General features: G+C 61.0%; 1 protein-coding gene across 2 annotated transcripts in view; it reads right to left on the bottom strand.

Annotated features, from left to right (window-relative positions):
• The window catches only part of ITPR3 (inositol 1,4,5-trisphosphate receptor type 3), a 36288-nt gene extending 30194 nt beyond the window's left edge, over nucleotides 1–6094 (bottom strand). For both annotated transcript variants that reach the window (XM_027728492.2, XM_027728493.2), the window contains exons 1-2: nucleotides 5691–6094; nucleotides 576–646 (exon numbers count right to left, since the gene is read on the bottom strand). In XM_027728492.2, coding sequence (XP_027584293.1) covers nucleotides 576–646; nucleotides 5691–5779 — 160 coding nt within the window. In that variant the 5' untranslated portion in view covers nucleotides 5780–6094. The remainder of the gene's footprint in view (nucleotides 1–575; nucleotides 647–5690) is intronic.
• Nucleotides 6095–14098: the final 8004 nt, after the last annotated feature.

Here is a 14098-nt window from a genome sequence, read left to right as displayed (position 1 = left end):
ATGGCCAGGCAAGGGATGGAGTGGCTGCTGGGACAAGGCTGCTCCCAGCTCTTCCCATCCAGCCCCAGGGGAAAGTCCGCTGATGCCCAGGAAACGGGACGGCTCCCTGGGCTGTGGGATGCTGGGAGCTGCTGGATGGGTTGTTAATGCACCCAGAGAAAAGGTGGAGGCACAATGCAGAGGGGGGAACTGATATTTAAAAAGCTTTTTTTAAAATAGGACCCAAAATGACAGCAGCTGGGATGAAAGGAATGGTTGCCCTAAAGCAACCCCAAATGCAACCCCACAGTCACAGGTTTGGGGAGATTTCACAGCTCCCTGTACACTCCTTGGCTATAAGCTCCAGGCACTCAAACTCAACTGAGACACTCTCTGGGACACAGCCCTTTCCCCGAGTTCAGAGCATCCCGAGCACACGGGGCAGCAGGCACAAGCCAGCACTTCCCAGCCCCTATCCCTGGTATGGACAAGCCAGCACTTCCCAGCCCCCCAGTCCCTGTCCCTGTCCCGGCTGCTCAGGGCCACCATCATCCCCAAGGCTGTTCACAGCAGCGATGGAGCTGCCCCAGGCTCACCTCGGAACTTCTTGGGGGGGTTGTCCAGGTCCCCGGCAGCCGGTTCCACCACACACCGATCATCCACCAGCCTGCACCAGACAAAAAGCGGGAGCAGGGTCAGGAACAGAGGGATGACAGAGGGGAGAGGCTGTGCCTGAAACCACAATCGTGCAGCCATCACCTGACCCAAGCAACAGCATCCAAACTTGTATCTCCCACTTCCCACCCATTTGCACTCCATTAATATTTCACACACGAGCACTTGGCTCCTGGAGCCACTCTCGGGTGCCTGCTCTGAACACAGGCCCCTCATTTCCCACCACAGCCCTCCCTCCATGGGTGTTTTACAGGTGCCCCTCCTTTCCCACCACAGCCCTCCCTCCATGGGTGTTTTACAGGTGCCCCTCACTTCCCACCACAGCCCTCCCTCCATGGGTGTTTTACAGGTGCCCCTCACTTCCCACCACAGCCCTCCCTCCATGGGTGTTTTCCACCCCGATCCCTCGGGGCACACAGGGCTGATACAGATCACAGTAAAGAACCACAGTGGTTCATGTCAGCCACTGCAGGCCCTTTGCTCAGTGACCCGTGCCAAGGCTCTGCCAGAGGAGATCCTGCCTTGCCCAGCTCCAGCTCCCGGCTGAGCCCAGTGCCCCCCGGGCATAGTGTGCTGGCTGCTGCTATTGCAGTTAACCCAGCAAAAATGTAATGAGTTCAACTTTCATTCAGAGATCTCCTTCTCCGGCTGGGAACTCATCCCACTGGGACACGGAGGGTGCAGGTGCTGCGGATGGAGGTGGCAGGGCCCTCCAAACCCAGTTATTAATTATTATCTGATCAGAGTTGCAGGCTCTGCCCATCAGATCAGGGCTCTGTGTCTCCTCCCTGCCCACCTCTTTGTTTTCCCAGCATTCAGCAAAATCCCACAGCCTTGGCCTTGGGTGCTGGGCACCGATTTTGGGATGGAGGGGACGTTGCTTTTCAAAGTTACCAAGAACAGCAAAGCACGACTCGACACGAGGATCTGCCCAGCACCCAAAGCACAGAGGGTTGAGCATCACCCGAGAGGCTCCTGGAGCTGGGACACCCGGAGCTCATCCCTGTGAGCCTCCCAGGGGAACTGGGTACTCCAGCCAGACAGGCTGTACCCGCTCGCCCGCTTTCCGCAGCCCCGGGAAGCGAAGCAGCAGGAGGAACTGGCATGTGCCCGGCTCCCACCAGAGCCCACAGAGGCAGAGGGCTCAATTCACCTCTGCACTTTAAAATCCAAAAATCCTCCCCTGTCACAGCCTCCCGGGAGGCTCATTTTCAGTGCTGGCTGTGCCACAGTGCTCGCCCGCCTTCCCCGTGCCCGGCATCACCATCCACCAGGCAGGATTAGAGACAGTGACCTGCCAGGCTGCAAGTCTTAATTAGTTAATGATCTCAAGGCAGTTTCAGCATCTTTAATCCTAGGATTACATTCTCTGCAGGAATGCAAAGTGTTCTTTTTATTAAACTGATACTCTGGACTAACATTCCTCAGTTAAAAATTGCTGAAAATAAAGGATTCTGACAGGGTGGACATGAGTCACCTGGGAGGCGGCTGGAGCCGGGACACGCTCCTGCTAATAAAATAACCTAATAAAATAACCGGCATTCCCGCAGCAGGATGGGCCATGGAAGCTCCCTCTGCCCTCAGAGCATCGGGGATGAGTGGGAGCCGGGCACGTGAGGGCACTCACTGCCCAGGTGTGAAGGAGAAAACGGGCTGTCTGAGCACCGGGAGGAGGCTCCTGTGTGAGGCAGGAGGTTGGATGCAGCCTGGGAACGTCACACTTTGCCTTTCCAAACTACCCCAGGGAGCAGGAGGGGCCCGACCCTGCACTGGTGAGCCCCTCAAGGCACAGGTGAGCACCTGGCCAGCCTTAAGCCCTGGAGCCCTCACCGGTTCCAGAGGGGCTTTCTGGTGCTTCCAAACTCTGAGCACAAAGTGACTCCCTGGCCCGGGGCCATCGTGCTTGGCCTCGTGTGAGGCAGAGCCTTCCCCAAGGTCAGGGGAGCAGCAGCTCATCCAGTGCTGCCAAAATCCACCACGGTCAGACCCCCTGAGCTCCCCGGGGACAGGGGCCAGCTGGGGCTGACGTGGAGCTGCTGCTCCTGCAGGAACCTGGGCTGGGGAAGAGCCTTCCCAGGGCACGGCACACACGGTGCCAAGGGGAGCTCCAGCACTCCATGGTCCAGGGGTGCTCAGGGAAGGAGGGCTCTCGGAAAAGGGAAGACACAAATCAGGCAGGAGCACACCCCTACAAAGCCCACCGACCCCTGGAGGTGAGGAAGAGGAGGAGGAGGAGGAGGAGGAGGAGAGGTCCTTGTTGGGCATAGGGCCAGGTCAGCCCTGCCAGCACCCTCAGGGTGCAGGGTGGGCACTAATCCCCCAGGGAGGAATAAGAATAAAGTGAATGAGCACAGGGCAGCCACAAAAATGCAGCTTTTCCCCTGCTGTCCCTGTGCCGGGAGGACTCCTCCTCCTCCTCCTCCTCCTCCTCCCTGCAGAGACAGGTTCGTCCTGACCCGGCAGAGCTGGAGTTACCCTTTAACCAGCTGCATCTCCCTGAGCTGCTCCACCCGAAATCCACCTGCAACCACAGGTACAGCTCCCAAAGCTGTTGTTTCACCAGAAACAGCCGCTCACCACCCAGGGGGGTTTGCCACCGACCCTTCCTCATGGGAGCCCTCACTGCCAGTCCCGAGCCCCCGCTGGGTCCTGGGAGCCCCCAGGGATGGGGCAGCAAACAAAATCCTCCGAGGCGACTTCCCATGTTCCCAGAACCACTTCTGGCCTCTCCAGTACACCCATGCTGTCCCCCCAGCTCTCCCAGGGGACCGTGTCACTCCCAGGGCACTGTGACCAGCAGTGTGGCCGCCCTTAGCCCAGTTCTCTCTGCCCACAGGACTCCTTAGGTGATCTCCTCCTCTGGGCTCATCACACTGCAGCTGGTTTGGGTATCTTGGCTCAGCGTTCCCACCTAGCCCAGCACTGGAGGTCCCCACCCCTCCCGGGATGTTTTTCCTGCTCAGGAGCAAACGCCCACCGCAGAGAGGGGGCCTGGGGGGAGGGTTTGTGCCAGGGGCCCCCCGACGGTGCTACTGGGGGGCTGGGAGCAGGGGGGCTCAGTCAGGGGCTGCACCTCCACCCCAGAATTGGTGTCCATCCCTTAACGTGACACCCGTGAGCAGCACCTGGAGACACAATCACCCCATATAAACAGATTGCACTCAGCCCCCCAGTGACCCCACAGCCAAAGGCAGTCCCTGCACAAGGAAGGATGTCAGGCCAGCGTGGGCTGGCAGAGCTGTTTGCCTTGCAAATGAGCTAAATGAGGTCCCTGTGGCAGGAGGGCCAGGAGAAGCACTCTCAGTGAGTCACCCCGTCCCTTATCACAGGAGTGATTTAAGGTGTGGTTGGGTCTCCCCCGGCACAAGGGAAAACTTGAGGGGTTGAAACAACCCAGAGAAAGCAGAACCCTGGGAAAGTGGGGCTGCCCAGCAGAAGCCACACTGGGGCCTGGGAAAAAGAAGCTCCCCAAACAAATCCTGCTTTTCAGGTGCTTCTAAGGAAAAACACTTGGCTAAAAGGGGATGCGAGGGCCAGAGCTGCAAAGGGATCAGAGCCACAGAGTCCACACGGCTCTAACTGAGCTCCTGGTGAGCCACTGGGACACACTGTGGGAGCCAATAACCAGGGCTGGCTCCCAGCAGAGCCTCCTCCCAAGCCCCTTTCCCAGAGGCTGGAGGGGTGCTCAGCACGGAGCTGCCGAGGCTGCAGCCCTGCCTCGGGATGGCTCTGCAGGGCAGCTCCGAGGAGACCTCTCCCAAAGGGCTGTGGGGATGTGCCCCCCTGGCACAGACAGGCTGCACCCCCAGGACCTGCTGCCCGACACCACAGAGCTGCCTGCACGGAGCCCCTGGGCAGGGGTGCCCCCACTGCACCCCATTGCTGGGCAGCCTGGTGGAGGGAGCCCCACTGGGCACAAGCCCCGAGGCCGCACGTGCCCGGCGGTGGGTGCGAGAACACGTGTAGGCGAAGGTATGTGCGTATGGAGAGGCATGTGGGAGCAAGTGCATTCATCACAGATTATAGAGCCGGGCAGCTCCTGCCCCAGGAATCCCATCCAAGTCAGCATTCCTGCCTGAGCTCAGCCTCTCCTACACGCGGCGTGGGGCAGGAGCGCTGGCACAGCCCCCGGCCCCCGCCCGGGGCTGCGGACACGCTTTGGGTCCCTGCCTGGTTTGGGTCCCTGCCTGGGGGTGAGGAAAAACCCACCCGTGCCCCAGGGCAGCCCTGCCAGAGCCCTCCCCACCGAGGGCCACGGCCTGTCCCCACACCATGGCCAAACACCCCCAGTGGGAGCAGGCCTGTGCACGGAGGGGATGAAGGTCCTGGCCTGGCTTTGCTCCAGCAGCACCGCTGGCTTGCACGGGAACAGGAGGGACACGGGACAGGTCCCCGAGGGCTGCACTGTGTCTCCCCAGCTGGGCAGTGAGATCCCCTTGCCAGTGCTGCCATGGCCAGGGAGCTGACTCAGCCCAGAGCTGGCAGTGCCCTGGTCCCCCAGCAGCCCTTGGTGGCCATGGGCAGCCGTGTGTTGGTGACCCTGCAGTGATGCCACTGATCACCGGGTATGTGGGACCCCGAGGGGAGACAGCGAGAGCCACCACTGCCTGGCAGGGGGCTGGCAGCCTCCAGCCACACTGGACAGGGCTGGGAGTACAGAATGATCCCGTGCCCAGGAGGGATCCTGGCTGCCCGAGCCATCCCACTCGCACATCCCCTTCCTCACCCCATCGACCCCTCACGTTGCTTAAGCCCCTTTCATCCCCCCCCCCAGCCCCTAATGGGGAGGAAACAGCTTCTGGCCACAGGGAGGGTGGGCTGGGGGTCCTTCCAGGGCTGCCTCCTGCCCCGACAGCGGCCAGAGCCGGGAGTGAACGCGGGAACACCCCGTCCCCCTCCCCACCAACTCTGCCGACTCCTGCTGCAGCACCCGCAGCTTCCCGGCCCCTTTTCCCACCGTGCTCCGGCTCAGCACCTTCGTCCCGTCCCGTCCATCCCGGGGTCCCCTCGGGCGGCCACGGGAGCCCCTCACTCACCCCAGGGTGCTGATGAAGCCATTGACGGAGCCCTCGGCGTACAGGGAGACGATGTCCCCGATGTGCAGGAAACTCGACATCTCATTCATGGTTACCCCGACCCGGCGCGGCGCCGCTTCCTCCCGCAGTCACCTTCCCGGGCCGAAATCCAGCATGGGCGAGGGGACCCGGGGGGTCCCTGCTCCGGGGGTCCCTGCTCGGCGGCGGGGGTGATCCCAGCCCGGCTCCTGCCGCCAGCAGCACCGGGAGCGGGACGGGAGCGGAGCCCCACGCACAACTTTTACATGTGCTGGGCAGGAAGGGAGCCAGGGAGAGGAGGAGGAGGAGGAAGGGGAGGAGGAGGAGGGGGCGGGGGATGAAGCTCAGTGAGGGGTCCGCATGGGCTCTGTCCGTCTGTCCGTGCCCCGTCCCGCACAGCTGCGCTACCTGCGGCCAATGGAGCGGGATCAGGAAGTCCCGCCGGCAGCCCCGTGCGGGGAGGGGACCCGGGGCCGCCCGGGACGGGGGGGGGCGAGGAGAGGCCCCACCCCCGCACCCGCCTCCCGTCGGGGGGGCCGTGGGGTGCGGGAGCTGCGCGCCCCGGTGCCCTCGGGGAGCCCCGGGTCCGGGGGGCGCAGCCACCGCCCCCCACGGGGGTCCCCCGGCTCCGCTCACCGACCCCCGAACCCCGGGACGGAGCCCCCCGGCCGCCCCCTCGGGGTGCTCAGGCCCTGCACCCCGGGACGGAGCCCCCCAGCTCGGGGGTCTCGGCGTCCTGCCGGGGCTGCACCGCATGGAACGGCACCGGGCGCTTCCGGGGCAGCGCCGGGGTCGCGGGGCACCCCCGCACCGCCGGGGAGCGGTGGGCACAGTCACCCCCACACCCATCGACGTGGGGCGGTGGGCACAGTCACCCCCCACACCCGTCGACGTGGGGTGGTGGGCACAGTCACCCCCCACGCCCATGGGCAAAAGCGAGCGGCCACTGCCCCAGCCCCTCTCCTGCCACCCCCGGTCCTGCTCTCGCCCTTCGCTCCATCCTCCTCCTCCTCCCTCCGCAGCAGGAGCGGGCACCGGGAGCTCCGCGTCCCTGTCCCTGTGCCCAGCGCATTCCCAGCCCGGGGCCGGCTCAGGATCCTGCACCGCCCGGGGCCGGGAGAGCCCCGGGTGAGGACAAGGCGGCTCTCGCTGGATTTTTCTGCCCCAGGCGAGCACTTGCGGCTTCCTGAAGCCTCCTGCCAGCTCTGGGCTCCCAGCAGGGCCAGTTCACACCTGCTTTGCCTCTCACCGTCCCCTCCTGTGCTCAGACCTGCTCCACACACGGGCTGTCCCTCTGCATCCCCACGCCGGGCTGGCACCACAGCCCTGCCCAGCCCGACACGGGCTTCACCCAGCACCCCAAAATGCCACACCCAACCCACCCATTACCACCAGGAGCCGTGGGCAGGAGGGAGACCCCCCCACCCTTCCAGAGCCCACCCTGTCCCTGCAGCCTGCAAGGAGCTTTTCCAGCCGTCACTGCCAGGCTGGGCCAGCAGCTCCAGCTCCCAGTGTAACACTGGTGGGAAAGGACCACGTCCTCAGAGCATCTTCTGGACAGCACAGGCGACCTAGTTCCTCACTTTAATTAAAACTTGCCTGCTGTAAAAACAATATCGGAAGGGGAAAAAGAAAAAAAAGAAGGCATGATGCTTTTCTCGTTTGTTTCCCTCCTGTCCTCTTTTCTCGCAAACAAACACGGGTTTTCGGGAATATAAACCTTGCCCTAAATAGTGATTTTTTTTTTTTATCCACTAGGAAACGGACAGGTCCCCTGGCAGAACAAAGGGAAAAAAATTAGTGCAATTCCTCTGGGGGGAGATGTGAATTCAGGTCCATCAGGATTAGCTGCGTTTTCAGCACAGGACAAATTTAGCAGCCTTTATCTCAGGGCAACAGAGGGGGAAAAGAGAAGATCATGAGGAAAAAAAAAAAACAAACCAACAACTTGCTGCTGTTAGAAGCAAATGAAGGTTTCACAACAGGAGCTCAGGAAAGCCCCAAGGAACCAAAGACCAAAACTTCATGCCTGGATCAGCTGCTTTGATCCCAGACAGCAGTGCCTCAGCCGAGGGCACCTCGCCGTGCCCAGGGCTGTGCCATGCCAGTCCCACCAGCCTCATTGGGCAGGGCTGGGCAAGAAAAATCCTCTAGAAATGCAAAAAACCCCCATCACACTAAACAAACAGGCACTTGGCCTCGTTTCTCCCCCTCAGGAGAACTGGGAACAGCAGGACAAAGCCTCTTGAAGTGTCCATCCCTCCCATGGCAGAAGCAGCCCCTCCTCACACTGGGGTGGTGACAGTGTCCAGCTCGTGCTGGGGCTGAATGTTCCAGCTCAGCTGAGGGTGGGGAACCCAAAATGTTTCAGGGGTGCCCCCCTCTGCCCACTCTGCACCCTGGGGATGGTGACACTACATCTCCAGATCCTCCCTGGATGGACCTGGGGTGGATAGAACCCTCCCCACCCTTCAGCCCTGGCTCACAACAGCTCTGTCCCTGTGGTGGGCACAAATAGGGACCCCCAGCACCTGCCACTAAGGTGGCACACAGAGAGCAGCACGGGCTGGTCGCTTCAAGGGAAGAAAAAAGTGCATTTTCCCTGTGGCTCAGTCGCTCTCAGCCACCCTCAAAGGAGCTGTGACCACACTGAGCCATCCCACTGCCCACCCTGCGTGTCCCCATCCTGCACGGGGTCCCTTGGCTGCTCCCAACCTTCAGAGACGTTCTGTGCACGGGCTCAGGCCCCAGAACACCGTGGGGAGCTGCAAACAGCCCGCGGTGCTCAGGTGAGCGGGAGCCCTGGCCTTGGGAGCTCGTGGCACATCACAGGGGGGCACCTCACTGGGCCAGTGCTCGGCCCCAGGCCCTGGGGAGACACAAGAGTTAAAAATAAGAGCGTTTCCTTCCTCACCCCCTACTTTAAGCCATGTGATAGAGAAAAATTGGGAGTTTCTGCCTCCTGGAGAGGAAGCGGCTGCGGGGAGGCAGCCGGTGAGTCAGGCCGGCAGCACATCCCTATCCCTGAGGCACAGCCTCCATCTCTGGCAGTGTTGGAGCCACATTCCTTTCACATGCTGAAATTGCTCCTTTGCAGGCAACTGTTCAAGCTGCAGGGCCCCCTCCCTGCCCACAGGATGCTCCTTTGGCAAAGCTCCCCTCACCTGCCCGCCCTTCCCACGGGGAGCCCGGCAGCCAGCACTCCCTGCTGCGGGCTGGTGTTGGCTTCCCAACCACACCACAGCCCTCCAACAGGTCAGTGGGATTGTCTGGGGCTGGACAGGAGCCCACCTGGAGCTTAGGTTTGTCCTGATGCTTTGGGAGCAGACTGTGGCAGATGGAGAGGACGGGAGTGGCTGTGCTGGCTGGGGCAGGTGGGCTGTGCTGTCCCAGCAGAACCCCCTGTCCTGCCAGGGCCCCCTCTGGCTTCTGCACGGGTCTCCTCGGGCATCCCAAAGCAGGGCTGGGAACTGAAGGGTGAAACCACTTGGAAGAAGAAAGAGAAGACGAACTGTAGCTGCCTTTGTTTGAGGAGGAGGAAGGGAGACACTCAGTCCCTTGTGCTGAGCAGAGCAGGGAGCAAGACAGCTCTGCTGAGGGTCACACAGAGGAGGGGGATTCTTTGGCCAGGAGGAGAGTTTTCCCCCTTGTCCTGCTGGCTCTGGGTGTTCCCTGACCCCGCTGCTGCCCACAGACCCAGCACAAAGGCTGCCTGGGCTCTGTGTGGAGCCTTTCATGCTGCTGCCCAGTCCTCCCACCCCAGAGAGCAGCAGCCTTGGGGCAGGACCGATCCCAAGCTACAGCTGCCAAAAAAGGGTTATTTCAACCCTGTTTCTCCTTCTGAGTGAGAATTTCAGAGCCCAGAGCAGCTACCACTGAACAGAACCACTCCTTTGGTGCAGGAGGTGCTACACACACCTGGCAGCAGTGAGGGTTAGACCCCAAATCTGCTTTGCTCGAGCTGCAAACCCAAACCTCCCCCCAGCAGCCGCTTGAAAGGCGCCCCAAGGTCTGTGGGGGCAGGGCTGAGCCCCCTCGGGTGACTTCATTAACGGCGGAGACAGGAGCAGTTCCCTCCCGCCTGTCCCATCTGTGCCTCCGCCCGCGCCCGGCGCCTCCGACTGGGGCTGTGCCAACCCCCTCCGGGGAGCAGCCACCATCCCCCAAAATAGCTCTCAGACTGGATGACTTTGGCCCACATCCTCAAAGGTATTGAGGCTCGGGGTTACCTCGGAGCACCTGAGCCTCGGTCCCCACGGGGGTGGCAGGAGGTGGCCCGGGAAGGGGGCAGTGCTGGGGCACACGTGGTCCTGCCCGGCCCGACCTCTCCACGCACGGGGCGATGCCCACGCGGGTCTCACCCCGGTGAGAGAGAGGAGGGTGCCAGAGGAAAATAGGACAAACCAGAGCGATTCCTGCACTCCCACACTTGCTTCTTGCCCGTGCTCCCATCCACACATCCAAGCCCACGGGTGGGTTCATTCTGCTCTGAGGGCGAGCAGCAGGAGCTGAGGAGAGGGGAAGGATCCCCCATTCCCACTCTCCCTCCCGGGAAGGGTTAAACGACACTGGCACCAGAGACACTTTGTACTTGGATTTAAAAATACAGCCAATGCCCCGGTGGCTCAGCGCCGTGCAAGGCACAGGTATATTTCCACACTTGAGCCAATAACCTTCCCCGAGGGAAATTTAGGCTTTTTATGATTAAAAGGGGAAAAAATAATAGTGGGGAATTAAATATAGTACAGAGCGAGAGAACAATTAGCAGTTGCCGTTAGCGACACCGGGCCAGGTTTGGGACAAACGCCGTGGTTGTCTGGAGAGCAGCGGGGCTGGGGACAGCCACTGGGTGACATGGGACAGGGAGGGATGCTCTGTCCTTGGCAGATGGCCCTCAGCAGCCTGGACCTGGCATGACCCAGACCCAGAGCAGCCTGCCAGGCCTGGCCACACCTCACGGGCAGGAGTTTTTTCTACCTTTACTTTATCAAAAGCAAATGGAAGTGTTTGCACAGGCTTGTAACTTCCCTAATAAGCAAACACGGGTTAATTGGGAGGTGGAGCAGGGGTTGGGGCTGCCAGCTGTACCCTCACCCCGGGCCGGGATGGCAGCCGGTGGCAGAACAGATGAGGGAAGAGCCCCATTCCTCATCTCCCATTTCCCAGCCCTTCCGTGCATGAGGTTTTGCATTGCCCAGCCCTCCTGGCTCCCCTGCCACTCCCTGCCCTGCCCCTCACCTGTCACCCCTGTGCAGCCACCCTGCAAGCTCCTCCACAGCTGTGCAACTGTTTTGCTCCAAATCAGCTGATTTTTGCCCACTGCAGCCATGCCCAGGTGGGACCATCACTAACATCTTTGCTGGCTCGTCCCCAAAGGACACACACAATTTATATCCTGGGAAAAGCCTCCTGTTATTCCCCCAAGCCCTTCTTCACATCAGGGCAGGGCCCAGACCAGACTATGGATGTTGGATGGGGCTTGGAGCAACCTGATTTAGCAGAAGGTGTGGCAGGGGCTGGAACAGGATGAGCTCTAAGCTCCCTTCCAACCCAAACCAGTCTGTGATTTCTGTGGGCGGATTTTCCTGAGCAGCCACCAGCTCCAGAGTGACCCGAGTACGGCTGGAGTCAGATCACACCGAGTGTCTCAGCCCCTGCAGCTCCAGAGGAGCCAGTGGCACAGCCTGTCCTCTCAGCAGCTCTTTGGAGATGGATTGCCTGGCCAAGGAGTGTTTCCTCTGCTCCCAAGTGGTCCATGGAGGCCCCTCGCCCAGCCCATGCTCAGCACTCAGCCTGAACGAGCAGCACATCCCATCGGGAAACGCTGCCCAGCCACAGCCCGGGCTGGGCATGGTGCCCACTGAGCACTGCTGGCACCAGGGCAGGCTCTGCTCCATCCTCTGCCTCCAGTGGGGCTGTGGGCACGCTTTGCCAGGCTGACTAAAAGCAGGACACGACTGCCCCCGTTCCAGCTCCTCCTGGGGGTGGTCTGGTCCGGAGGGCGCAGGGTCCTGCGGGAATGTCACAGGGAGAAGGGACAGAGGAGCTGGGTCCCACTGCAGCCCTGCCCAGGCTCCATCTCTCCCTGTAAAGTTCCACATGAAATGGCTGAGCTGCAGTTCCTCCCTCCTCCCCAGCTTTTTAAGGTAAGTTAGTGCCAATCAACCTAATTACAGCCTTGGCTGAGCACACCACACACCTTCCTGCTGAGTGACAGGCTGGGTAACCAGGTGGCCCAGGGCCAGGACCAGCTGCCTCCCAGGTGGGGACAGGCCACTGCCTCTGCCACAGTGGTCACATCTCAAGGGATGGGGGACAGGCAGAGGCTGCTCCCCTTGGAGTGTGGGGCACAGGAGTGGGCAGACCCCCCCCCCCTCCAGCAGTGTCCTGGGCTCCCTCGGTGTGGCAATGGAAGGACAAGGGGTGCTGGGCTGCAGCACAGGGGCTCCTGCTCCCAGGTCACAGGACACACTCAGGTTATTGCTGTTCACCCCATGGGAGGGGATCCCATGCCCTGCTGTACCCCCATCCCAGCCAGGCAAGTGAGGGCTGTCCAGGCACCTGGTGCAGCCCACTGTCACAGAATCATGGAATCATTGGGGTTGGAAGGGACCTTAAAGCCCACCCAGTCCCATCCCCTGCCACAGGCAGGGACACCTTCCACAAGCCCCATCCAACCTGGCCTTGGACACTTCCAGGGATGGGGCAGCCACAGCTTCTCTGGGCAACCTGTGCCAGGGCCTCCCCACCCTCACAGGGAAGGATTTCTTCTGTATTATTCCTTCTGTTTATATATTTACTGTCACCTCAAACTGGGGACCAGGTACAGTGCAGACTGCTGGGAGGTGAGTGCAGGGAGCAGGGTGTGCCCTGACCCAGGGTCTGTAGACAGCCAGAGCAAACCCCAGACGAGCCTCCTGCCAACCAAAGGCCCCCCAGGCGTGAGCATTCCCAGGGCAGGACTCACCATGGTCAGGCTCCACAGACCCCGGGGCCCCAGAGCTGTGGGAAGGAAACCACCCCTGGGAAATGACCCTCCCCAGCTGACTCCCTCCCTTTTAAACCTCCACCCACCACTGCAATTAAGGGGCCAGGATGGGTTCACCTGCCCACACACACCTGGGTGATGCTGGACCAAAGATTTGGGCTCTCGGTTTCTTCCCGCTTAAAATTTGCTAAGGAATGACGGGGTGTGAGGTAACAGTCCCTCATGGGACACATTTCCACCCTCCTGATGACGGGTGTCCCTCCCAGGTGAGGGGCATCCTCCCATCCCGTCATGCAGGAGAGTGAAGAGAGGCTGGATGTGAACCCCAGCAGCAGTGAACAAACCCTAAAGCGGGTCCAAAACCTGCTGGGGAGGAGTCGGCCCCGGCAGCACCGGGAGGATGGGCAATACCCAGCCTGGGATCCGATTTCAAGGGACCGGCCACGTCCAGTTCCGAGAACAACGTGCTGGGTGTGATGGAGGGAGCGCCGGGCTCGGGGAGGGCAGGAGGAAGCTGCTCCCCCTGCTCCCAGCCCAGCCCTGTGCTCTGCTCCAGCTCCTCTCCAGCCCCTGCTCCTGCAGCAGGATCGGTGCGGGAGCAACGCTGGAGGACCCGGAATCACCTCGGGATGAGTCACCGCCTGTGCCAGGGCGGTCCCGAGGCAGCTTCCACCGGCACAGAGAAACGCGCTGAACAAAGACCCAAAATCCCTGTGTGTTGTGGAGGGAAGAGTTAGTCATGTTTGTGCTCCGTGCTGCTGAGTCACCCCGAGCCACGAGCGCGGGATGAGGGACAGGGAGGGTGGGAGCCGCTGTTTACTGGCTTGACATGTAAATCAGTCGGGAGGTGGTGACGGTGCCATAAACCAGGACAGTCACAGGCCGGGAGGGAAGAGCCAGAGCTGGGCAGAGTTTAGAGCTGGGAGAGAAAAAGGGAACCACAGAAGTGTTTTATTTGTAGGGCCAGAGCTGGCTTTAAAAATTATAGGTAACATTATATCATATTTTATATCCCACCACCAGGGCCCAAAGCTGTTTTCTGAGCTGCAGCAGAGACAGCTGCATGGATGCAGCAGCTGTGGATGCCCCATCCCAGGAAGCATTCCAGGCCAGGTTGGGTGGACCTAAAAGCCCATCCAGTTCCACCCTCTGCCAAGGGCAGGGACACCTTCCTCGAGACCAGTTTGCTCCAACCTGGCCTTGAACACTTCCAGGGATGAAATAGGTGTGTCCGTAGCCCACACTCACAAAGGGTTTCGAATCATTCCCCAAAGTAAAGCAGGAATGAAATCTGCCTGGAAAAGCAGCCCTTGTTCCCACTGCGGCTGCAGCAGAACCTCAGCCCGTGACAGGAGAATTTCCTACCCACGGCTCCTGGGCCGCCTGCGCCAGGGCTTGAATC

This window comes from Pipra filicauda, unplaced genomic scaffold (genome assembly GCF_003945595.2).
Source record: "Pipra filicauda isolate LSUMZ 115617 unplaced genomic scaffold, ASM394559v2 scaffold329_size807674_pilon, whole genome shotgun sequence".
In the NCBI taxonomy this organism is placed as follows: Eukaryota; Metazoa; Chordata; class Aves; order Passeriformes; family Pipridae; genus Pipra; species Pipra filicauda.
This window is presented reverse-complemented; position numbering and strand designations above follow the sequence as displayed.